The 12734-nt window shown below is 54.2% G+C and overlaps 1 protein-coding gene across 1 annotated transcript in view; it reads right to left on the bottom strand.

The window, feature by feature from the left end:
• Positions 1-12734, bottom strand: part of SCLY (selenocysteine lyase) — a gene marked incomplete at its 5' end in the record, with an annotated part of 29018 nt that overhangs the window by 1117 nt on the left and 15167 nt on the right. Inside the window, 7 exons of the mRNA XM_079924211.1 lie at positions 562-637; positions 2122-2221; positions 2881-2964; positions 5671-5707; positions 9533-9639; positions 10654-10818; positions 10999-11126. Coding sequence (XP_079780337.1) covers positions 562-637; positions 2122-2221; positions 2881-2964; positions 5671-5707; positions 9533-9639; positions 10654-10818; positions 10999-11126 — 697 coding nt within the window. The remainder of the gene's footprint in view (positions 1-561; positions 638-2121; positions 2222-2880; positions 2965-5670; positions 5708-9532; positions 9640-10653; positions 10819-10998; positions 11127-12734) is intronic.

Genomic DNA, 12734 nt, shown 5'->3' with positions numbered 1-12734 from the left:
TGCAGACCCTGGAGGCTGCGGCCCGCCCAAGTCAGTGCTGAGTTTGGTCCCGGTGCCCTGGCCTCGAACAGAGGCCTGTTGCTCATCACGACCACAGCTCCGCTCTCTCCAGAGCCCAGGTGGCCGCATCCAGCTCTACTCCCGCCTGCAGGGCCCCCCAAGAAACCGAACCCCCTTCTCTTCCTCCAGCAGGGCTGCTCCCGATGCCCAGGCCCGAGGCTCCACCCTCCCCTCCCGCTTCCGCCCGCTCCTGGCAGGGGGCGTGATCTGAACCCAAATCTGGTCACAGCTCCCGGTTTTCTCGAGGCTGAAGTGGGCGCCCGCAGCCCGGCCCTGCTGCACCAGCCCGCCCCTCCTCCCCACTCCCCACCTCACGCGGAGCCCTGCTGCCCGTCTCCGGGTCCAGCCCGAGGCCCCTGACGGCTGCAGCTCCCACTCGCTCCTCCCGAGGGCCTGCGCCGTCTGGTCACTGTCCACGCCCCTGCTAGGTTGCAGAGCTGCCCAAACCTAGAGCCCCGATGCGCCCTGGATGCCGCGGCCAAGTACGTGGAGAGCACTCACCGGTCTCCATGGTCCGAGTGGCACGCAGCCCCCAGGCTGGCCAGCAGCGTCCTGCACTGGGCCAGCACCAAGTGGCCTAGGAGACAGAGCACAGGGCCCCTGAGGTGGAGTCCAGGCAGGGGCTGCCTCTCTTCCCTGCTGCAAGTTTGGACGCTCCCTCCCTCGTACCACCTGATGGAATCCCAGGGCACAGGTCCCTCTGACGGCAGGTGAGAGAAACCACAGCAGGTCCCAGAGGAAGCGCTTCCTCTGCCCCTTGGCTGCAGAAAAGCAGACACTCTTCGGCCTCATAAGACTGGCCTTGAGAATGTGGTACCACCAGCTGCCTGGCAGGACTCGCAGAATCCTGACGAGCTGCCTTACCGAGTAACGTGCTGTCCTGGTAATAATGTCTAACTTGACGTCTCCGTTTTCTAAAGGGAGAGACACTGGGAGCTTGTCTGTGTTAAGCTAGAAGGCACTTCCCTCTTCCTTCACAGGCACAGAGATTTAAAAAAATACAATGATGGGAATTCCCTGGCGCTCCAGTGGGTACGACTCTGCCCTCTTACTGCCAAGGACCCGGGTTCGATCCCTGGTCGGGGAACTAAAAATCCCACAAGCCACGTGGCGCAGCCAAAAGAAACCCAAAACATAAACAAACAAACAAAAAACCCCAACACCGATGACTGCGATTTAATTAAAACGAACAGCCTGTCTCATTTAAATTCACACAGGTCCTCACAGAATATACAGTCTGCCCCCAGAAGAAGGCGGGGAAGACACTAGAGGGAGGAACTGCCCTTCCCACAGCGGGGAGGCCTGGAGAGTTAGCCGTGTGCTTCCTTCCCAACGAGGATGCACTCCAGACCCGGTGACGGCCGCCCCAGGGTTTCTTCGTGGTCCAAACACGCTGCCCCGTTTCTCAGAGTGACCACGAGGCAACGACCTCTTCTTCTAAGAGGTGAAAACTGCCCTTCAGGTCGGCTCTCCCGTGCTCTCGGGGCCACCGTAATCTCCTCCCAGACAAACAGGATGCTCTACACCCAGGACTCAAGCCTCAGGGACTCCGGGCAGCCAAGTCCTAAGCGTCTGGGATACGAGTCGCCCTAAGGCTAATCCTAACGCTAACCCCAAGCCTAGTCCTAACCCGAACCCTAACTTTTCCAGCGGGGAGGCAGAGATCGCGGGAACTAATGAAGCCCACAGATCTGCAATTCAGCCTGACTCTGGGCCAGTTTTCACTTGGTTGCCTCTACTTTCCTGACCCTCATAAAATGTTTTGTAAAAATTGCAGACAAAGATGGACCAACTAGCCTAAAATTCAGTTCACTTTATCTCCATCCCTCACATCTTTGGGGCGGGGCTAGGACCCTGTGAGAGCTGAGCGCCGCTGTGCTGTGTCCAGAGAGAGCCTTAGCACCTGGAGCAGGTCAGCAGCTGTGCCCAGAGCCCCACCACCACAGGACAGTGCCTGGTGGGGTGACCCTGCCCTCGGCCAGTGCCCACGCCTCCCCACAGCTCAAGCTTTGCCCAGTCCAGCCCAGCCCCCAGCCAGGGAGAGCTGGGGGCCGTCGTCACCTTGCAGCCGGGGTCCCTGGATGGAGAAGTTACAGGTGTTGGGGAGTCGCTCAGTGCCTGGAAACTGGCTGTTCAGATGGACTCGCTCACCAAACTCAGCCTGGAAAATGAACAGAATATGTGCAGTAACATCTTCGAAGCCCCCTCCCCCCAACTGCTTGAACTTCAGACTTTCTGGAAAACAAAACCTCACTCTTGGGAATTCCCTGGCGGTCCGGTGGTTAGGGCTCTGCACTCTCACTGCTGAGGGTCTGGGTCCAATCCCTCGTTGTGGAACTAAGATCTCGGAAGCCACACGGGTGTGGCAGGAAAAAAAAACCTTACCCTCAACACACAGAATGATTATCTTACTGATAAGCATCTACTGATAATAGTCAGGGAGACTGACTATGGAGAGCAAAGTTAACTGGGAGAAGAAACTTCTGAATACATTTGGATCGTCTTCACACAACCCTGAGATACTCCGTCTCTGGTATTTCTGTCACGTGTCTGAGAAAGTCGCCTGGTCTGGAGCCCGCCTTGGGGGTCTCGGCCCCGCCGTCCCCAGAGCTCCGGGCCACGGGCGCTCACTGTCCCCAGAGCTCCGGGCCTCGGCCCCGCCGTCCCGGAGCCCCGGGCCACGGGCGCTCACTGTCCCCAGGGCCCCGGGCCACCGGCGCTCACCGTCCCCAGAGCCCCGGGCCGCGGGCGCTCACTGTCCCCAGAGCCCCGGGCCACGGGCGCTCACCGTCCCCAGAGCCCCGGGCCGCGGGCGCTCACCGCCAGCCTCTCCTCCAGGTAGTCGCGCACAGCCTGCATGTGGGCTTCATAGGCCTCGCACTTCTCTGCCACCAGCTCAGCCGCCTAGGGACACAGGAGGGCCCCTCAGTTACGGTGAAACAAGGGGAGCAAGACAGCTTTAAGCAGCAGAGGTGATTCTCCCCGAAGGCAGACCGGCGACACGGCCTCAAACTGCTCACTCTCTGGAACCTCACAGATACACAGTACGCGCCCACCGTGTGACCCGGGCCGGGATAAGTGCCGAGTACCCTTCACTGGTTAACAGGAATTTACTTTTTCAGGCTTCCGGATACCCCAGGCGCTGCAGGGTCCCTAGCCGGTGACCAAAGGCAATCCCAGTCCTGAAGGCACATCCATCCCAGGGACAGACACACCAGGGAAGAGGTGACCACGGTAGACCGACGGGTGGGCGCCGTGACGGGAACTCGGGGCAGTGGGGAAGGGCATTCCAGGCAAAGGCCCTGCAGGGGGAAAGGCGAGCGCTCCTGGAACAGAGTGAGCGAGGGGGACAGCGCCCCAGAGGCCCCAGGACAGGCGGGATCTGAGCCTAAACACAAGGCAGATGCACGTGGATTTTGAGGAAGGGGTGGGCTGCTCTGATTTGTGTGTTAGAACTGGATGCTACGTGGAGAGTGGATGCGGCGTCCACACACAAGACGGGGATGATCCGGCCTAGAGTCGGTACAAGAGGCAGGTCCTGGACCTCTCGTGGAGACTGAACAGACAAGCCCAGCTGCTGCATCAGGTGCGGGGGACGGGACAGGGCAGATCAAGGGCACCTCCTAGATTTCTCAGCTGAGAGCCTGGGTGGCAGGAGGCACCACGGGGAGAGACGCCAACGATGCAGGAGAGAGAGCAGGACACATCGTGGGCTCAGAGGACACGTTGAGGAAGCAGGTGGGACGTGGACCTCCCAGCAGGTCAGGACCTGCCCTGAGATGTCAAGTCCAAGACCAGAGCACAGGCTGGCATCAGAGCCACGGGACAGAGTGAGCACAGCGAGAGAGAGAGGAGGCACCCAGGATGCTGACGGGTGAAGAGGCAGAGAAGGAACCTCTGGGGGGAGAAGCGGTCCCACAGCTGCAGGAGGTCACAGGGCGAAATGGGGACCTCCTCGACCAGCTTCTGGGGAGCAGAGCAGGTGTCAGGAGAAGGGTAGGGGGTGAGAATGCGTGCGGGCTGCTCTGTGGGGCGGAGGACCCGGGAAGAAGCTGGAGCAGTGAGGACCATGGGAGGCCGGTTTTAAAGGCTGGGGGAGGAACACCCTGGCAGAAGACTGTGAGGGTGCAGGGCAGGGGGTGGCCGCAGGGGGGCGCCTTTCTTCAGTCGGCACACGGGGAAGGGGTGGAAGGCAGCATAGAGACCTTGACTCGCCCCAGGGGGGCCAGGACACACCTCCCGGGGAGAGGGGGGGCGTGTCCCGAGCCAGACCACACCGAGGAGGGCCAGGCTGAGCAAGGGGAGGGGGCGACAATGGTGTGCCACCCCTCCAGTGACAGCAGGGTCAGAGGGCCCGGGCACAGGTGCAAGCCAGGAGCGAGGAAAGGGTCACGGCTGCAGAAGGGAGCGGAGGGGCCTGCCGCTGCTGCGCCGCCGTCTAATCCTCATCAGGAAGATCTTGAAGAAGCTGCCCCTCTGTCACCGTCTCGGGGGGCGGGGGGTAACTGGACCCAGGGGAGGAGCAAACCTGTGGTGATGACGTCATTGCTTTTAATATTAGAAGAGACTTGAGAAAAGATGCTTCCCTTTTAAATGCTAAGCGTATGAAACCCACTCCACATTTCTTAAACAGCACATCTCCAGGTTGATAAATACCATTCAAGGTTCCTCTTATGTTGGTCTGCTTCTTGGGATCGTGAACGTGATCTCTCCTAAAGCCAGGAGACCTATTAAAGCTGCTGGGAAACTGATGTGAGATCGTAGAAAATATGCGCTCTGGCCTCCGCCCTGGACCGGGCACGGAGCTCCTGAGACCCTTGGGATTTCCTAAGCAGGAGGAGCAGCCTTTATTCTAATATTCTGGCTTGGGCTCTGCTTCCTGCTGCCAAGCTCCTAAATCCCTTGGAACTTCCTGGGTGACAGTGTCTTTTGCCCTAATGAGGCGACCCCGGGTGGGCTCCTGGATAGGGGCTGGTCACCGAGTCCTGATTAGAAGCCTAGAATTTTTGTAGAGATGGGAAAGGGGCTGGAAACGGAGTTGATGACTGATCAAAGCCTCCATAGAAACCTCAACAGTGTGGGTTCAGAGAGCTTCCAGGTTGCTGATCACAGAGGTGCTAGGAGGCTGGTGCCTGGAGAGGGCGTGGAAGCCCCTTCCCACATCCCCTGCCCTACACTTCTCTTCCTTCTGGAGGTTCACCTGTACCCTTTATCATATCCTTTCATAATAAACCAGTACTCTAGTTTCTCTGCGTTCTGTGAGCTGTTCTAGAAAATACACTGAACTCAAGGAGGGGCCATGGGAACCTCTGATTCACAGCTGGTTGGTCAGAAGTGCGGGTGGCAGTTGGCATCTGAAGTTGTGGGTGCCCACAACTGAGCCCTCAGCCTGTGGGCTCTGACAGTAACTCTGGGTAGACAGTGTCAGAATTGAATTGTAGGAAGCTCAGCTGGTGCCACAGAATTGCTGGGTGGGGACCCCCAACCCCGCACATCTGGTGTCAGAAGTGTGGTGAGTGTGGCAGTGGTGTGAGAGTGAGGCGGAAACACGGGAGGAAGACATCGATGGACAACACACGGCTTCGGCTGTCCGAGGTCACCAAGGCTTACCTTCCCAAGGCCGGCAATCATCGGGGTGTTCTCTGTCCTGTAAGAGACAAAGGATTCAATCCTATTTCCATGCAAAGCGATTAACAGACATCCCTGGAAGGAATCCTGTCTATCTGAAAGTCAGGTGTTCAAATAAAGTCACACCAACATCTTTCCTAAACAAGGGCAGCTGCCAGCCCCCAAACCCTCGTCATCGCCCAGGGACAGTAGGCGTGGCCCACTGTGGGCAACAACAGTGGGCGTCCAAGTGACAATTCTACCTGGACCCGCCTCCTACCCAGGAGAAAGCCCTCCTCCGACTGCAGGCCCCAGAGCCCCCCTCTTTGGTCTCCCTGCCAAACAAGGTGAGGGTCTGAGGAACTCACTCCCCACTCCGTTCCCTTCAGCTGACGTTTCAGCTGAAGCCTCTCAACTGTAATATGGGATGAATCTTTTGTTACTACATACTTGGGGCGTAGTGTGTGTGTTCAGGGGGGCTGTGCAGGAGGGGACAGGAACACCCCCGAAGACCAGCGGTTCCCATACACTGATGTAACAAACTGAAAAACTACTCTTCGGGTTTCCCTGGTGGCGCAGTGGTTGAGAGTCTGCCTGCCGATGCAGGGGACACGGGTTCATGCCCTGGTCTGGGAGGATCCCACATGCCGCTGAGCAGCTGGGCCCGTGAGCCATGGCCGCTGAGCCTGCGCGTCCGGAGCCTGTGCTCCGCAACGGGAGAGGCCACAACAGTGAGAGGCCCACGTACCGCCAAAAAAAAAAAAAAAAAAAAAAAAAAAAAGAATGTGTATTTTGCTGTTGTTGGGTGGAGTGTTCCAAACAGGTTGATTAGATCCTGTTGGTTGATGGGTGTTATTGCGTTCTTCTAACCTTAGCCAATTTTTGTCTAGTTGTTCTATCCATTGTTGAGGGAAGGGTGTTGAAGTCTCCATCTATAATTGTGGATCTGTCTATTTTTCCTTTCAGTTTAGTTTGGATTTTTTATTCCTCACATACTTTTCAGCTCTACTGTTTAGTGCATCCACATTAGGATTGCTATGTCTTCTTGGTGGACTGATTCTTTTATCATTATATAATTCCCCCTGCCTCCCCCATCCCCGGTAATTTTCTATTTTCTTTGCTCTGGAGTCTCCTTTATCTCATGTTATATAGCCATTCCTACTTTCCTTAGATTAATGTTAGTGTGATACACTTTTTTCCAACCTTTACTTTTAACTTGCCTCTTGCTATATTTGAAGCAAGTTTCTTATAGACTGCATATAGTTGGATCAGTTTTTTAAATTTTTATTCTGCCAATTTCTGCCTTTTAATTGGTATATTTATACCATTTACATTTAATATAATTGTTGATGTTTGGGCTTAAGTCTTCCATTTTATTTTTTCTCTGTTTTCTTTTTCCTACCTTTCTGTGGGTTACTTAAACAGTTTTCAGAAGTTCAAGTGAAGAACAGGAACCTTACCTCCTTTTACATCCCTTTACCCTCCCCCATTCATAATATAATTATCTTAAATATTTCTTCCACATACATTTTGAAACACATCAGACAGTGCTATGATTTTTGCTTAGGCCATCAAACATAATTTAGAAAACTGAAGAGAAGGAAAGTCTATTTTATTTACCGTTTTTTTTTTTTTTTTTTTTTTTTTTTTTTGGTACGCAGGCCTCTCACTGTTGTGGTCTCTCCTGTTGTGGAGTACAGGCTCCGGACGCGCAGGCTCAACGGCCATGGCTCACGGGCCCAGCCGCTCCGCGGCATATGGGATCTTCCCGGACCAGGGCACGAACCCGCGTCCCCTGCATCGGCAGGTGCACTCTCAACCACTGCGCCACCAGGGAAGCCCCCTATTTACCCATATTTTTGTTTACCATGCTCTTTCTCTCTGATGTTCCAAGGTTCCTTCTTTTACTGTTTCCTTTCTGTGTAAAGAACTTCTTTAGTCATTTTTAGCGTAGGTTTTCTGGTGACAAATTCTGTTAGTTTTCTCTTTCATCTGAGAATGTCTTGATTTCCTCTTCGTTCCTGAAGGATATTTCTGCTGTGTTTTTAATTTGGTTTGACAGTTCTTTTCTTTGAGCACTTGAAAATTTTTGCATACTTTCTCTGGCCTCCATGGCTTCAGAAGAGTAATCTACTGTCATTCAAATTATTTTTTTCCTATAGATAAGGTGTTATTTATTCTTTCCTCTGGCTGCTTTCAAGATTTTTCTTTGTCCTTCTTTTATGGAAGTTTACTATTTATGTCTTAGGGTAGATTTCTTTTGGTTTATCCTGTTTGGGTTTTGTTCAGCTTCTTGAATCTGTGGGTTTATGTCTCTTGCCAAATTTGGGAAGTTTTCAGCCATTATTTCTTCAAGTTCTTTTTCATCCCACCCTCTTTCTCCTGTCCCTCCAGGACCTCAACGAAATGAATGTTAGATCTTTTGCTATAGTCCCACAGGTCCCCGGAGGCTCTGTTCAATCTTCTTCCAGTCTACTTCCTGTCTGTTTTTTATATTGGTTACTTCTATTGTTCTTTCAGTTCACTCTTTCCTCTGTTGCCCCATTCTGCTGGTGAGCCTGTCCACTGAGCTTTCTACTTTGGCTGTTGTAGTTTTTAGTTCTAAAATTTCTGTTTAGTTCTTCTCTACATCTTCTTCTTTGCTGACACTTTCTATTTCTTCTGTTTCGAGGGTGTTCATAATTGCTCATTAAAGCATTTTTATTGTGTTTGCCTTAAAATCTCTTATCAGATAATTCTAACATCTTTGTCATCTCAGTGTTGGCATCTCTTGATCGTCTTTTTTCTTTGATTTAAGATCTTTCTGGTTCTCAGGATGATGAGCGATTTTCAGTTGAAACCTGGACAGCCCTATGTCGTTATGAATCTGGATGCTTCTTAACCCTTCCGTATTAGCTGTCTTTTTTTTGACCTTCCTCTGGCAGGAGGAGTGTGCCAACTGACTACTGCCAAGCAGGGGCAGACGTCCAGGTTCCCTCCTTGGTCCGTGTCAACATCCAAGAGGAGAACGCACCTTGTTAGTGATGGGTATGGGTGGAAGCCCAGGGTGCCCACGTGGTCTCCACTGACACCTTGGTGGGGTGCATGACTGTGGTGGGGCAAAAGTCCTGGCTCTTCACTAGGCCCTGTCTGACACAGGCGGGGCGTGGGGCTCTTGTCACAGCCTGTGTGGGTGAAGTCTGGGCTCCCTACACTCCTTTGTGGCACAGGTGGGGGTAGCAGCAGTTTACCATGGTGACGGGCTGGAGAAAAGCAGGTATTGTCTAAAAGTTCTCTGTGTTGCTAGGCTCTCCTTTCCCTGGTCCACTGGCTGGAGAGAGAGGGCTTTCTTGGGCATTTTTCATCAGCCCTTATTGGTGTTTCTGAGTTGCGGGCTTCTTCTGCTCTAATTCTGGAATAAAGGAAGCAAGAGAAACCCTAGGGAACTCACCACATGTTGTCTGTTTCTTCCTCTTGTTATCAAGTTTCTGACAACACGTGTCGTGCTGGTGCCACCTCATTCCCTGGTTAAAACACCCCTGCAGGTCATGGGGACACAGGCGCTTTCAGAGAGGAAACCAGGTGCTCACCCCACAGTCAAGAGAAGGGCAGCACATCTCAGCCGGGGGGCTGGGCCAAAATAACAAAAGGAACTGGATGCTTTGAAGCAGCTGAAAGAGGCTTCCTTCATCTGCTTTGAATCATCCCCAGCGAGACTGCAGATCTGTGAGCCCCACGTGTAGAACCAGCCAGTGGAGCCACGTCTGACTCAGTGGAGATGAGAGTGCTGTGCTATCACCGTGCTTCCAAGAGACGGGAGAGCCACTGCCCTACATACAGACAACACTGCCAGCGGCCCAGACACCTCGTTAAACTTCTACCTTACCCTGGCCTGAAATTCCGTTCTTGTCCACCTCCAAACAGCATAGGGTACAGAGGGGTGAGTTCACCAAGCCCTCGGACATAAAGTGCTCCAATCCTGGGGCCATAGAACTGAAAGAAAAGTCAGTCATTTATTCAACAAGAACCTTCTGGGGACCTTTTCCATATATGTATTGAGAGGCCCACAGAGATACTCTATGACGTCAGGCCCGCCTCCTCTGGTCCCGCAGGTGGCCACCCATCCCCACTGCAGACACGCGGGGGTCACAGAAGCCTTTGGGTGGGGGCAGGTGCTGGACTCTGGCCCCCAGCTCGGGGGCAGCAGAGCACCTGCACGGTGCGTGGGAGACTCTGTGAAGGAGAGGGGCTGGAGAGAGAGATGGCCAAGGGCTGCCCTGCGGATGACTCCATGCTCTCAAATCCACATTAGCTAGAAATCTCAAGGGCCCCCATGTCAGGCCAGCACCTCACTCCCTTGGGAACCAGCTGAGGGGAAATTACTAAAAATAATCCAGCTTCTAGTCAGCTGCTGGAAAGATGAGCAAAAGCTTCAGAAGGGTCTTCACTGTTAACTATTTCCCCAGCACACCCTAGAGATGAGGGCTGTGAAAACCACAACCTCACACTCAGAAACACAGTTTAAGTCAAGTTAGAGAAGCCATCGTTCTTGAACCCTGCATCTTCCGTCCCTGGGTGCGGGGGTGAGTGGGCTGAGGAGGGGTCTGCACACACTCTCCGTGCTGCAGAGCTCACTCACTCCCAGGCTAAACCCACCTGTGACCTCCACTCCCCCCATCCTTCCCCCGACCCCGCCTCTCCCCCTCCCATTCCCCCCTCCCCCGAAGGCCTTGCCTGGCCTCCCCTCCTACCCCCTATGAGCTGCCCTGCCCAGCATTCCCGGTGGGCACTCAGCCCTCGGCATCCTAGCTCTGCCGGGCTCTCCTCCGAGCTGCCGAGGGCGGGGCCGCGGTCTGCCCATCACCATGACCCAGGGCCTCGCTCGGCATGTGCGCCGGGTGCACCGGTGACGGAGGATGAGCGGGGCCGCGGGCTCTGCTCGCAGGTGAGCCTCCCGGGCATCGAGGTGTCTCCCTGGCAGGAGGGCAGGAAGGCAGACGGACGCACCTTGTGGCCCACGACGGTCAGGAAGTCCACGCCCAGGTCCCGCACGTCCACGCGCCGCTTCCCCAAGGCCTGGGCGGCGTCCGTGTGCACGAGCACCCCCGGCAGCCCGCCCGCCGCCCGCTGCTGGTTCAGGGCTCGGACTCGCCGGCTGATCTCAGGCACCGGCTGGAGAGGGAGAAACGCACGGCTGAGTGTGTTGATTTGATGAAGACGGAATGAGGGAAATGAGGAGTTGTTAATGAGGATGCACCGAAAGGTTCCCGGATTGAAGAGCAGGGGAAAGAAGAGGCGGGGCTGGGAAGCCGGGGTCCGCGCTCCATCTTCCTAAGAGGGGCCGCGACTCACCATGATGACGCCTGTCTCGTTATTGGCCAGCATGATGGTCACGAGGCACGTGGCCGGGCGGACGGCCGCCAGGATGTCCTCAGCCTCCACCTGCCCATTCACCTTGGACACGGGGACAAAGGTGACCTCTGAGGAATAAGACACAAGCATGAGGTCAAACCCACAAAGTATCCTTTCTGGAACGTTTACTTAGACACAGTGAAAAAAGCAATTTATCATAAAGGTTCAGAAAACTATGAAGAAGGAATATGAGCCCCTTTATCGCCCCGCCCACAGACCACTGGCTTGAAGGCTTCGTCAATGAGCTTCAGTTGGGGGGCTGTCTGGGGACACCCTGTTCCGCCTCTAAGGGACCCGCAAGCAGCTGAGACACCCTCAGTCCATGGGAGCATCTTGAGGCGCTAAGTACTTAACCTTCCCTCACTCGGCACTGACCCAGCCTTTGTTAAGCACCTACCGTGTGCCAGGCACTGCTCTAGGCACCCAGAATCCTACTACTGCAGATGGAAAACAACGAGACGTGACCAAATCGAGGTTTTGGGTTCAAAATGGTGAAGACAAACACACCCACTTTCCCCTCAAGGTCCCATGGAAACGAGAGAACGGATATATTTCTCAATAAGGGCGACCACCTGTGGACAAGGAATTTTGAGCAATGCCCAGAATACAGAAAGATGATGTCATTAGACTAACAGCATCAGGGAGAACCCACCCAGGACACTGATAGGCGATAACTGACTCCACAGAAAGTAGGAAAGGATCCAGAGGCCACCCACGTTCAGGGTGCACTTGTGGAGAGCAGGGTGGGGGCCGACTGCCGAGGCAGGCAGGGGACCAGGTTCCGACGGACGAGGACCCCCGCCTCATACCCAGCAAGTGGGTGGCAGCAGCGCTGGCCTCGACAGCAGGCGGGCTCCGGGGTGGGCGGGCGGTGCGGGGCAGCAAGAGAAGGGCGGAGCTGGTGCATCCACTACGGGACTCAAACGGGAGCAAAGGAAAGGCAGCTCCGGCCAGGACTTCTGTCTTTTTATTAAGTCTATGAGCACCTGCTCAACATCATCAGCCCTCAGGGAGACGCAGATCAAAACCCCCATGAGCTCTCACTTCACACCCGCTAGGACGGCTGTTACGGAAAACACAGACACTAACACACGTTGGCGAGGACACATGGAGAAACTGGAGCCCTAGGCACTGCTGGTGGGAATGGAAAACGGTGCAGCTACTGCGGGATACAGAGGTTAGGGTTAAACACCAAGATACTGCGAAAGGTGAAACAGAGTTACCACATGACACAGCAACTCCACTCCTGGGTATATACTCAAGAGAAACAAAAACATTCGTCCACACAAAGACTTCTACACAAATGCTCACAATGGCATTATTCATAGCATCAAATGTCCATCAAATGTTCATCAACTGACGAATGGATAAAATGTGAATATTATTCACCCATAAAAAGGAATGGAATACTGACACAGGCCACAACGCGGATGAGCCCCGAGACATGGCGCCAAGTGAGAGAAGCCAACTACGAAAGACCACATGTCATGTGACTCCATTCATATGCAAGTCCAGAATGGGGGAATCTCCAGAGACAGAATGTATTAGTGGTTGCCCAGGGTTGAGGGAAACAGTTACAGTTAACAGATGAGAGGTTCTTCTGAGGGTCAGGACATGCTCTATAATCGACTGTGGGGATGGTTGCACAACTCCGTGAATTCACTAAAAACTACTGA

This window comes from Stenella coeruleoalba (genome assembly GCF_951394435.1).
Source record: "Stenella coeruleoalba genome assembly, chromosome: 6".
Lineage (NCBI taxonomy): Eukaryota > Metazoa > Chordata > Mammalia > Artiodactyla > Delphinidae > Stenella > Stenella coeruleoalba.
This window is presented reverse-complemented; position numbering and strand designations above follow the sequence as displayed.